This window comes from Bos javanicus, chromosome 16 (assembly GCF_032452875.1).
Source record: "Bos javanicus breed banteng chromosome 16, ARS-OSU_banteng_1.0, whole genome shotgun sequence".
In the NCBI taxonomy this organism is placed as follows: domain Eukaryota; kingdom Metazoa; phylum Chordata; class Mammalia; order Artiodactyla; family Bovidae; genus Bos; species Bos javanicus.
The window spans coordinates 41,450,107-41,462,864 of record NC_083883.1 but is presented as its reverse complement, the minus strand read 5'-3'; the positions used below and the strand labels follow the sequence as shown (position 1 = coordinate 41,462,864).

The 12,758-nt window shown below is 41.0% G+C and overlaps 1 protein-coding gene across 1 annotated transcript; it reads right to left on the bottom strand.

The window, feature by feature from the left end:
• Window positions 1-10,909: 10,909 nt before the first annotated feature.
• On the bottom strand, window positions 10,910-12,231 carry LOC133227758 (hsc70-interacting protein-like). Its single transcript, XM_061382658.1, is given in 3 exon segments — window positions 10,910-11,871; window positions 11,874-12,052; window positions 12,055-12,231. Coding segments are annotated over 3 exon segments (1,083 nt in total). The 5' UTR covers window positions 12,164-12,231; the 3' UTR covers window positions 10,910-11,076.
• Between the last annotated feature and the right edge of the window lie 527 nt (window positions 12,232-12,758).

Sequence of the window (12,758 nt, the reverse complement as noted above, 5' to 3'; positions counted from 1 at the left end):
CAAAATTAACCCAGATATTGGCAAATGACTGTTTTTTAGTGCACTAGGTACCTTATTTGGATACTCTTTGGCTGCTGTTGTCTGTATTGTGTATGTGACACCTGGTGGCAGTGCCCCTACTACATACCTGACCCCAGGGATATCAAAGAAAAGGGGCAGACCAAGATTATGAGGGTCGGGCAATGTATGTAGGGGTGGAATATATGATCAGGTCACCCAAGATGGGGCTGTTCTTACGTTCTCTATACAACCCTGGTTGGACCAGTGCCTTCTTCACCCACACCCTACTCACATGACTGACCTTCCTATGTACTTGCACCAGGTCCCAGCTGATGACTGGTGTAACTTTAGTCACCAGGATAGCTTATCAAAAGGGTGGTTAAGAGTACCCATCTGCTGGTTTTCCTAGTAACCAGTGAGCTAACTTGATGTCATTTCCTATTGGTAACTACCCCCTGCCCCTGGAAGCAAAGCCTGCTGCCTTGTCTTGTCCCTGCTGCCTGCCATACCCAGTGGGGTTTTGCTCTAGGACCTTGCTTTACACACATGAGCGCCTCCTATATGTTAAACCATTGATGGCTCTGTTGCTGACTCCAAGCTCTTTGGTCTTGAGGATGGGCAAGTATAGGGCTTATAGGGCTGTGGGGTGTAGCCCAGCACTTGCCAATCCTTTTTATTCTCCTCCCCCTTTGTTGGATAATTGGTATCCTAATGGACATGTGGTGGCACCTCACTGTTGTTTCAATTTACATTTCCTAATGGCTAGTGATACTGAATATCTTTTCATGTGCTTGTTGCCCATTCATATATCCTCTTTGAAGAAATGTCTATTTAAGCCCTTTGCCCATTTTTGGATTGTTTTTTCCTTTTTTGTCTGTAGATCATGGGAATTCTTTATATATTCTGGATATTGATCCTTTATTAGATATATGCTTTGTCAATATTTTCTCCTATTCCATGAATTACCTTTTCATTCTACTGACAGCATCCTTTGATACAGAACAGTTTGTAATTTTGATGAAGATCAGTTTATCTATTTTATTTCTTGTCTGGACTTTTGGTGTCATGTCCAAGAGATCATTGCTAAACTGAGTATCAGGAAGATTTTCCCCTGTATTTTCTTCTAAGGGTTTTATTTCTTATGTTTAGGTGTTTGAGCCATTTGAGTTAGTTTTTGTACATGGTAAAGTAAGCATCCAACTTCCTTGTTATTCACATGGATATCCAACTTTCCTAGCACTGTTCATTGGAAAGGCTGTCCTTTTTCCATTGAATGGTCTTAGTATCCTTGTTAAAAATCAAGAGACTGTGCAACAGTTTAATTTTGGACTCTATTCTGTTCTTCTGTCTACATTTCTGTCCTTTTGTCTACATTTCTGTCCTTATACTAGTACCATAAAATTTTGATGACTATACTTTTGCAGTAAGTTTTGAAACCAGGAAATATGAGTTCCTCAACTTCATTCTTCATTTTCAAGATTGTTTTTTGGTTATTCTGAGTCCCTTGAGATTCCATAGAGGTTTTAAGATGGGTTTTTCTATTTATGCAAAAATCCCACAATTGGGATTTTGATAGGGATTGCATTGAATCTGTAGGTTGTTTTGGGTAGTATTGTTGTCTTAACAAAACTAAATCTTCCAGTTCATAAACATGGGATGTCTTGCATTTATTTGTGTATTCTTTAACTTCTTTGAGTAATGTTTTACAGTATTTAATGTGCAAATCTTTTGCCTCCTTAGTTAAATTCATTTGTAGATTTAAAACAAATTTTGATGCTATTGTAAATACAACTGTCAATTTCCTTTTTTGATTATTCATTGTTAGTGTATAAAATTATAACTGATTTTTGTGTGTCAAATTTGTATTCTGGAACTTTCCTGAATTCATTTATTAGCTCTTTTTTAAAAAATATAAATTTATTTATTTTAATTGGAGGTTAATTACTTTATAATATTGTATTGGTTTTGCCATACATCAACATGAATCCACCACAGGTAGGCATGTTAACAGGTAGGGGTGTGTGTGTGTGTTTAGATTTTTCTATATATAAGATAGCTTCATCTTTGAATAGATAACATTTAACTTTTTTCTTTCCAATTTGGATGCCTTTTATTTCTTTTTCCTTGCCTAATTGTCTCATTGCCTTAGCATGCATGCTAAGTTGCTTCAGTTGTGTCCAACTCTTTGTGACCCTGTGGGCTATAGCCCACCAGGCTCCTCTGTCTATGGGATTCTCCAGGCAGGAGTACTGGAGTCGGTTGCCATTTCCTTCTCCAGGGGATCTTCCCAACCCAGGGATTGAACCCACATCTCATTATGTCTCCTGCATTAGCAGATGGGTTCTTTACTGCTAGTGCCATCTCATTGCCTTTAATCAGTACCAAATAATTCCTTTCTCCAAAGCCTTCTAAAGACATTTCAGATTCTATTTCTGTATGTCCTTTTTCATCTCCACAGGCCTTTTCTTTGTTGCCTTAGATATAGCTGCTCAAAAATCTTTAAATTCAAAACTATAAAATGCTTTAGCTGAACAAAAAGGAGCTTCCTTATCTTCCTGGGAAGTGTTAAGACCACTTCTCTGGGTCCAGATTGAAATCAGTTATTTCTATTCTGGAATGAGTCTGAGTAAAGTTCTCTTGTTCAAATATTCTCTCTTATTGCAGAGTGCCAAGTGTGATGGCATGAGTCCTATATTTGAAATAAAAAAATCTGGGTTTATGTCCCGTTCCTTCTCTTACTAGGTTTGGGTGAAGTGGAGAAGGCTTCTCTTCGGACTGTTGGCAGCTGTGAAAATGGGGTTCGAATAATATCTACCTTACCTAATAGTATTTTGAGGATCAAATAGAGTATGTATCTAAATACACTGTGTAAGCACTAAAGTTGGAGAAGGCAATGGCACCCCACTCCAGTACCCTTGCCTGGAAAATCCCATGGAAGGAGGAGCCTGGTAGGCTGCAGACCATGGGCTCGCGAAGAGTCGGACACGACAGAGCGACTTCACTTTCACTTTTCCCTTTCATGCATTGGAGAAGGAAATGGCAACCCACTCCAGTGTTCTTGCCTGGAGAATCCCAGGGATGGGGGAGCCTGGTGGGCTGCCATCTATGGGGTCACACAGAGTCGGACACGCCTGAAGCGACTTAGCAGCAGCAGTAGCAGCAGCAGCACTAAAGTGTCATCCAAATGTATATTATTATTGTAAGTAAAATTGTAAAATACTATATCTAAGTAAAACATTATTATTTGTTCATTGATTTATTTTACAAAACTTACCAAACTTTTGTTATGTTCTATGAGGGAGAAGAGGGAAATTTCTCAAAAGGAAATAAGAGGAGTCTCTTTCTCTGGGGTCCTCATACTTCAATAAGCTAGATAATGTGCATAAACAATTCCAATTCAGCATGACAAATGGTTCAGTAATGGTGTGAACAACTGGTGCACTAGAATACCTGGTTCTTTCAGGAGATATTTGGAAAAACTTAACAGGTTGTGCATTTGAGCTGAGTCAGAAAACATTGATGTGCTCACCATGGATGAAGGAAGGGACCCTAGAGTGCTGTAGAGGACAGGGCTATCTTAAAAATGAAGCAGTCATTGCCCCTTTGCCTGAGATTAGAACCCCTGGCATTCCAAGAAAGGAAGCACGAGAAAGCAGCAGGGAAAGCAAATTTTGAAGACTTTCAACCCCTTTTTAGTCTCTACGTGAGTTTAATTTCGCTCAGTTTGTCATTTAATAATAATATAAACAGTTTGTCATTTTATAATAATATTATTATTATAAATAATAATATAAATGACTTTGTCATTTAAAATATAAATTAGAGTTAGGGTTAGGGTGAAGCAACTTCCTTCCAGTCATGAGAAACAGTAACAGTGATGATAAAAAGCAATGAGAAGGTCACAGGGTGGAGAAAAAGGCATTTTCACAAGTTTAGGCCATAACCCTATCTGAGCTGGCTTTGGACTTGCTCCTGGGTCCCACATCTTAAAACTACCAGCTAACAACATTGCACTGACCTGGAGTGCTCCCCATCCCCCAAAATCATTCTCAACTGACAGACCACCTGAGTCATTAACTAAATTCCCTGGAGGTTGGAATGCAATGGTCCCTGCAGCTAGATCAGGGTATCTTGGGAAAAAAGCTTCCCTATTATTAGAGACCTATGATGTGGTGGAGCACTCCAAGAAAGATGACACTAAGTTTTTGTTTTTTATTTATTTTTTAATTGAAGGATAATTGCTTATCAGCCATAGGCACACCCATGTCCCCTCCCTCCCACCTCACTTCCCATCCCAGCCCTCTAGATTGTTACAGGGCTCCTGTTTGAGTTCGCTGAATCATACAGCAAATTCCCGTTGGCTATTTTACATATGGTAATGTAAGTTTCCAGAATTATTTGCAGGGTAGTAATGGGGACACAGACATGGAGAACAGATTTATGGACACCGAGTGGTGAGGAAGGAAGAAGGTGAGATGTATGGAGACATGGAAACTGAATTTTATTCGCCAAATTTCTTCAAGCAGAGAGTCCCTGATAGACTGTTGACTTAAAGATGGCTCCCCTGATATTCTGTTGTATCTCTAGCATCTAGCACAAAATCGGGTGACAAAAAATATGTGGTGTTGTCAACCGAATGGTCCAGAGGATGCTTCTTCACCAAAAAAGCACCAAACTGGAAGTGAAATTCTGGATGTGAATTATTAATAGAAAAACTTCAGCTCTTGCCCCTTTCTCGTGCCTCAGAAAGGAAAGATGGGAGCAAGTAGGGCTGCCTTTCCTTGTGCTGTCTTCTTGTTCCACAACATTTTTGTTTTTTCTCCCAGACCACGGTATACCAAGAGCTCTCCCCACATTTTCTCCTGATAGAGGACTGAGATTGCTTAAGTCTTGACTTTTTATCCCCCCTGCCTTTTCCCTTATATTCCAAGAAACATAGTCTCCACAAAATTTTGCACGAAAGGATACCATGGTCAAATTATACTCAAAGATGCTTGGTCACAAGCACAGTCATGGAAGACAGCTAGTTTGGCCCTGTGCTGAGGAATCCTGTTTTCTTTCATTCCCTGACTCTCCTCCTGGGCCCATTAGCAGCCTCGCCCCTCCACCCCTCCACTCTCTAATAACAGCACATTTCTTTCGCCACACTTCCTCACAGAGTGTCTGTTAGTCACTCAGCCATGCCCACCTCTTTGCAGCCCCATATACTGCAGCCCATTAGGCTCCTCTGTATGTGGGAATTTTCCAGGCAAGAATACTGGAGTGGTTTGCCGTTTCCTTCTCCAGGGGATCTTCCCAATCTAGGGATGGAACCAGATCTCCTGTACTGCAGGCATATTATTTACTGACTGAGCTACCAGGGAAGCCCTTCTCACAGTGTAGGAAACCTAATTCTGAAATGCCCTCTAATTTAGGCACAGCACTGCCCTGGAGTCATATTCTTGTCTGGTCTGTTAGTCGTGTTTCTTTCCAAGGATTCTCAGTTGCACTAGCATGTTCAAAATATTTAAGACCCTACATTTCCATCTGAATGGGTAAACCTCTATCCCTTTGGTGGGGTTTCCTTCTATACATTTCTTGGGGAGTTGGTTGTTTTCCCAAAAGGCCAGGGCTTTGTAACGTCACTAATTGGTTTGTATCCTCAAATGCTAAGTAAGGAGGAAAATACTTTATGAATCCCAAATTAGTCGCTGATAGATCTCTTAAGAGAAATTAGTAAGGTTGGAGGTGATGATAATGTAGCCCAGGACAATGGGCTTCTGGAGTGGCCTAGAGGGCTTAGAGTCTGCCATTCTTTGCTTGTGAGGAAGCTATACCATTGGCTTGAAACTTCAACATTGATTGTGGAGGAAAAGCTTTGGCAGAAAGTTTGGTGTCCTTGTAGGAAAGGAAGGGAGGAAATAGGGCTATGTTCTTATTGGTATTTGTGGTCCAACTCTTGGGTTATAAGTGAACGTCAGCCCATGAAAGAAAACCCACAGTCACATCTTTATGAGCTAATGTGAATGTTCCAAAGTGGTATTGTGGTTAACAAGGCTCTACTTCAAGAATAAATGGTCCTTTAGCTGTGCAAAGCTCTTCCTGATAAATAATAAACAGAAAGTTCTGGAGTGGGGCCTTCAAGTCTTTGTTCCAGAGGAAGAAGCCATTTGTCTGGTCTGGCTCTGCTCCAGGTGGATTCTGTGTAATTTAAGTAATTCTGGATTCTGAGCCCACAAAAGCCTAAGCAATAAAAATGAGGGGACACACTACTCACAGAGTGCTGAAGAATTGATGCTTTTGAACTGTGGTGTTGGAGAAGACTCTTGAGAGTCCCTTGGACTGCAAGGAGATCCTACCAGTCCATTCTGAAGGAGATCAGCCCTGGGATTTCTTTGGAAGGAATGATGCTAAAGCTGAAACTCCAGTACTTTGGCCACCTCATGCGAAGAGTTGACTCATTGGAAAAGACTCTGATGTTGGGAGGGATTGGGGGCAGGAGGAGAAGGGGATGACAGAGGATGAGATGGCTGGATGGCATCACTGGCTCAATGCACGTGAGTCTGAGTGAACTCTGGGAGTTGGTGATGGACAGGGAGGCCTGGAGTGCTGCGATTCATCGGGTCGCAAAGAGTTGGACACGACTGAGTGACTGAACTGAACTGATGGGTTTCAGTGCAGGGTCAAGAGGCCTGTTTTCTCAGCAATACTTGTACTTGTTATTATAATATTTAATTCCCCTTTGCAAGCACTGAACATCGGAGAACTTGAGAGCAGTGTTTAATGCTTCCAGTAGAGCACTTTATGTCTAAGCATTTATCCATACATATTTTTTAGAACTTTAGGCCCCTTGGATAGATGTCCCTCCATGTCTTCCTCTTTCTCTCCAGCCTCCATTTCTCTCCATTCATGTCCTTTTAACACCTTTGCAGAAAACCTCTGATTGCTTTCCCAATTGGGAGTTTGACATTCTCCCATAGTCTTACAAATTTGTCCTTCTTGAGAGGTATTTTGTTTGCTTTCCCCTGAGTGTATAAGAAAATTCACTCAGAGACTTATGTAAGTAAATTTAAAATAAGTAAATTTTATTTAAATTTAAAATAAGTAAAATAAATAAAATTTTAAATTTAAATAAATAAAATTTTCAAATAAGTAAAAGTAAATTTAAAAAGGACTTCCCTGGTGGCTCAGCTGGTAAAGAATCTGCCTGCAGTATGAGAGACCTGGGTTCAATCCCTTGGCTGGGAGGATACCCTGGAGAAGGGAACAGCTACCCACTCCAGTATTCTGACCTGGATAATTCCATGAACTGTATAGTCTATGGGGTTGCAAAGAGTCGGACATGACTGAGCAATGCTCCCTCACTCAAATTTAAAATATATACATACTGAAAGCACTGGCTTGTACACACTCTGGCACTCTCTCTTTCCTCTTTATGTAAGATCGTGGTCGCTGCAGTGTGGAGAATAAATTGGAGGAAAGAAAGACCAGAGGTTACTGCCATGGTAATTTGGGTAATGATGATGGGGCCAAAGAAAATGGTATGGACTCAGGGGTTATTCAAAATATGAATGGAGAGGGGTGAGGTAATGAGGAAGAAAGAGACATATAGAATTGGCTTCTGACTTGATTGGGTGTGGAGTGATGAATTCAGGGAAAAAGAAACTGAAAGGAAGGAAACAGCTGAATGGACATCAAATGAATTCAATTTTGGACACACTGATTAATCGGATTTCCAGATTAATCAGAAAGAAGTTGTATATGTGCGTTTGGAGCTCCAGTGATATCTGTCTGGAGACACAGAGTTGAGATTCCTCATCAAACAGGTGTTAATTGATGCCCTTAGAGTGGATAACATAGCCTACTAACCTATTTAGAGTGGCTATCAGTTCAGTTCAGTTCAGTTCAGTTGCTCAGTCGTGTCCAGCTCTTTGTGACCCCATGGACTGCAGCACACCAGGCTTCCCTGTCCATCACCAACTCCTGGAACTTACTCAAACTCATGTCCATCGTGTTGGTGATGCCATCCAATCATTTCATCCTCTGTTGTCCCCTTCTCCACTTGCCTTCAATCTTTCCCAGCACCAGGGTCTTTTCCAATGAGTTGGTTCTTTGCAACAGGTGGCCAAAGTATTGGAGTTTCAGCTTCAGCATCAGTCTCTCCAATGAATATTCAGGACTGATTTCCTTTAGGATGGACTGGTTGGATCTTCTTGCAGTCCAAGGAACTCTCAAGAGTCTTCTCCAATACCACAGTTCAAAAGCATCAATTTTTCAGTGCTCAGCTTTCTTTATAGTTCAACTGTCACATCCATACATGTCTAGTGGAAAAACCATAGCTTTGACTAGACAGATCTTTGTTGGTAAAGTAATGTCTCTGCTTTTTTAATATGCTGTCTAGGTTGGTCATAGCTTTTCTCCGAAGGAACAAGCATCTTTTAATTTCATGGCTGCAGTCACCATCTGCAGTGATTTTGGAGCCCCACAAAAATAAAGTCTCTCACTGTTTCCACTGTTTCCCCATCTATTTGCCATAAAGTGATGGAACCGGATGCCATGATCTTAGTTTTCTGAGTGTTGAGCTTTAAGCTAACTTCTTTATTCTTCTCTTTCATTTTCATCAAGAGACTCTTTAGTTCTTTTTCTCTTTCTGCCATAAGTGTGGTGTCATCTGCATATCTGAGGTTATTGATATTTCTCCCAACAATTTTGATTCCAGCTTGTGCTTCTTCCAGCCCAGCGTTTCTCATGATGTACTCTGCATATAAGTTAAATAAGCCAGGTGACAATATACAGCCTTGATGTACTCCTTTTCCTATTTGGAACCAGTCTATTGTTCCATGTCCAGTTCTAACTGTTGCTTATTGATCTGCAATTAGATTTCTCAGGAGGCAGGTCAGGTGGTCTGGTATTTCCATCTCTTTAAGAATTTTCCACAGTTTGTTGTGATCCACATGGTCAAATGCCTTGGCAAAGTCAATAAAGCAAAAGTAGATGTTTTTCTGGAACCCTCTTGTTTTTTCAATGATCCAGCAGATGTTGGCAATTTGATCTCTGGTTCCTCTGCTTCTTCTACATCCAGCTTGAACATCTGGAAGTTCACGGTTCATGCACTGTTGGAGCCTGGCTTGGAGAATTTCGAGCATTACTTTGCTATATGTGAGATGAGTGCCATTGTGCAGTAGTTTGAACATTCTTTGAAATTTCCTTTCTTTGGGATTGGAATGAAAACTGACCTTTTTCCAGTCCTGTGGCCACTGCTGCATTTTCCAGATTTGCTGGCATATTGAGTGCAGCAATGTGAAAAAAGATGTTCACGACCCAGATAATCATGATGGTGTGATCACTCACCTAGAGTCAGACATCCTGGAATGTGAAATCAAGTGGGCCTTAGGAAACATCAATACGAACAAAGCTAGTGGAGGTGATGGAATTCCAGTTGAGCTATTTCAAATCCTGAAAGATGATGCTGTGAAAGTGTTGCACTCAATATGCCAGCAAATGTGGAAAACTCAGCAGTGGCCACAGGACTGGAAAAGGTCAGTTTTCATTCCGATCCCAAAGAAAGACAATGCCAAAGAATGCTCAAACTATAGCACAATTGCACTCATCTCACATGCTAATAAAGTAATGCTCAAAATTCTCCAAGCCAGGCTTCAGCAATATGTGAACCGTGAACTTCCTGATGTTCAAGCTGGATGTAGAAGAAGCAGAGGAACCAGAGATCAAATTGCCAACATCCGCTGGATCATGGAAAAAGCAAGAGAGTTCCAGAAAAACATCTATTTCTGCTTTATTGACAATGCCAAAGCCTTTGACTATGTGGATCACAATAAACTGTGGACAATTCTGAAAGAGATGGGAATACCAGACCATCTACCAGACTCTTGAGAAACCTATATGCAGGTCAGGAAGCAACAGTTAGAACCGGACATGGAACAACAGACTGGTTCCAAATACGAAAAGGAGTATGTCAAGTCTGAATATTGTCACCCTGTTTATTTGACTTAGATGCAGAGTACATCATGAGAAACGCTGGATTGGAAGAAGCACAAGCTGGAATCAAGATTGCCAGGAGAAATATCAAGAACCTCAGATATGCAGATGACACCATCCTTATGGCAGAAAGTGAAGAGAACTAAAAAGCCTCTTGATGAAAGTGAAAGTGGAGAGTGAAAAAGTTGGCTTAAAGCTCAACACTCAGAAAACTAAGATCATAGCATCCGGTCCCATCAATTCATAGCAAATAGATGGGGAAACAATGGAAACAGTGGCAGACTATTTTGGGGGGCTCCAAAATCACTGCAGATGGTGACTGCAACCATGAAATTAAAAGACATATTCCTTGGCAGGAAAGTTATGACCAACCTAGACAGCATTTTGTTTTTTTTTAATATCAGTATAAGAACACTTTTCTATATTAAACTTTAATGAGACTTCCACCATGAATTGACTTTAAATACTTTAGATCAATGTACAAAGTATTCTGTTAAGGCTTATCTGTATCAGTACTAAAATTCAAACACCATGAGCTCAAGACCAATGGCAGTGCTGCCACTCTATTTGGTTTTGTCAAAGTCCATTATGGCCTTTAGGACCAAGGCCATTCACCTACTTTTGTTCAGTTTATTTATTTATTTTTTACATTAATTTTTTTTTCCAATTCAAACTTTATCTATTTAAATGCTGTATTTGCCTCCCACTAACAAATCTTTATTTCACTCAAACTTGTAACAATAAATCTTCCACACTGATGTATCTTACTTGCCTAATTAATTCAAAGGAAAAAATCAAAATCATTAGTAAAGAAAAATGTACGGGTTAATACACCTTTTTAATTTTAAATATTTTTAAGGTTTAAAAATTGCTTAAAGTTTTACATTTCTAGTAGGAAAACATTATCTGAATGAATACCCTAATGGCAAACTGCTGTAAAATGTTTTCAGCTGCATTTGGGGCAAAGGGGTAGGGATTATCTTCAAAGCACCCCAGCTTTCTTCATGAGAAGGTCAGAGGTACACTGGTTTGTATCATTGCAACATCCATTAGGTGATCTAAGTTGCTTTTCCTCCAGCAGGGCTTTATGTCAGAAGGGCATTATGCTTGACCCCCAGATTTGGCCGACAATTTACTGATGAGATTTATAACCTTTGGATTGCTCTGATATTTTGACATATTTGCCGGGTTCTGGGCCACATCCTGGAAGGCCACCATAACTTCTGGATCCTGCATGGCTGCAAGGACCTCTGGATCACTAAGAATTTCATTGAGGCCAGGCTTTCCCCCTGCCATTCCAGGCATTCCCCCAGGAAAGCCACCTGGAAAAGAGCCATACTGAGATCCTGATTGTCTTCTGGCTTCTTCCTCCCTCTGGGCTCTCTCATGTTCTTCCCGAGCCTTCTTAACCCTTTCTATTCTTTCTTTGATCTCACGCTCTTCACGTTTTCGCTCATACTTTCTCCAATGTTCAGCAATTTTCTGGGCCCTTGGTTGAACTTCCTTCAGCATTGCACTAGCATCTTCATCATAATCCAGCTTACATGCAAGGGCAAGATCATGGGCAGCTTCTTCCCAATGGCCCAGAAGTCTGTGCGCTTTCCCTCGCCACTTGTATGGCTGAGCTAAATCAGGATTTATTTCAATAGCTCTGTCACAGTCTCGGATGGCAGCATTTGGCTTCTGTAATTTGATGAAGACACTGGCTCTCTTGGCATACAGAATAGCCAAACGAGGGTTTAGCTTAATGGCATCTGTGAACAAGTCAATGGCTTTCTGTAGTTCACCATCATTTAGGGCATCAATGGCAGCCACTTTTTTATCATTTGCCTGATCCATCATCTCCTCAGTTATCTCTACATTTTCATCTCCCATTTCTTTTTTTTTTCTCCCATTTCTTGAGGTGCATCAGTGTCTGGTTCAATCACACCTTCATTGTCAATTTCTAGATCACTTTCCTCACTTGATGGTTCGTCTGTCTTTATGTTTTCCTCCGCCTTCTTACTATCTGTTTTTTCTTCCTTGGTATTTTCTTCCAATTTAGTTTTATGAGCAGCAGGTGGTAGTTTACCCCCATGCTCTCCACCCACTCCCTCAGGAAGCGCATTTCCTCAGTGTGCAGAACGCTCGGGTCCTGCTTACACATTTTCACGAAGGCTCGAAGCTCGCTCACTTTGCGGGGGTCCATAGTTTAGCAGTGGCGGGAGGCGGCGGGCGCGGTGAGGGCGGCGGCCCGATTCCAGTAAATTAATTTTTTTTAATTTTTAAAAAGCAGAGACATTACTTTGCCAACAAAAGTCCATCTAGTCAAAGCTATGGTTTTTCCAGTAGACATGTATGGATGTGAGAGTTGGACTATAAAGAAAGCTGAGTGCCGAAGAATTGATGCTTTTGAACTATGGTGTTGGAGAAGACTTTAAGAGTCCCTGGACTGAAAGGAGATCCAAGTGGTCCATCCTAAAGGAAATTGGTCCTGAATATTCATTGGAAGGACTGATGTGAAGCTGAAACTCCAATAATTTGGCCACCTGTTGCGATGAGCTGACTCATTGGAAAAGACCCTGATGCTGGGAAAGATTGAAGGCAGGAGGAGAAGGGGATGACAGAGGATGAGATGGTTGGATGTTATCACCTACTGAATGGACATGAGTTTGAGTAAACTCTGGGAGTTGTTGTTGGACAGAGAGGCTTGGCATGCTGTAGTCCATGGGGTCCCAAAGGGTCTGACACAACTGAGAGACTGAACTGAACTGAACTGAACTTTCACAGCATCATCTTTTAAG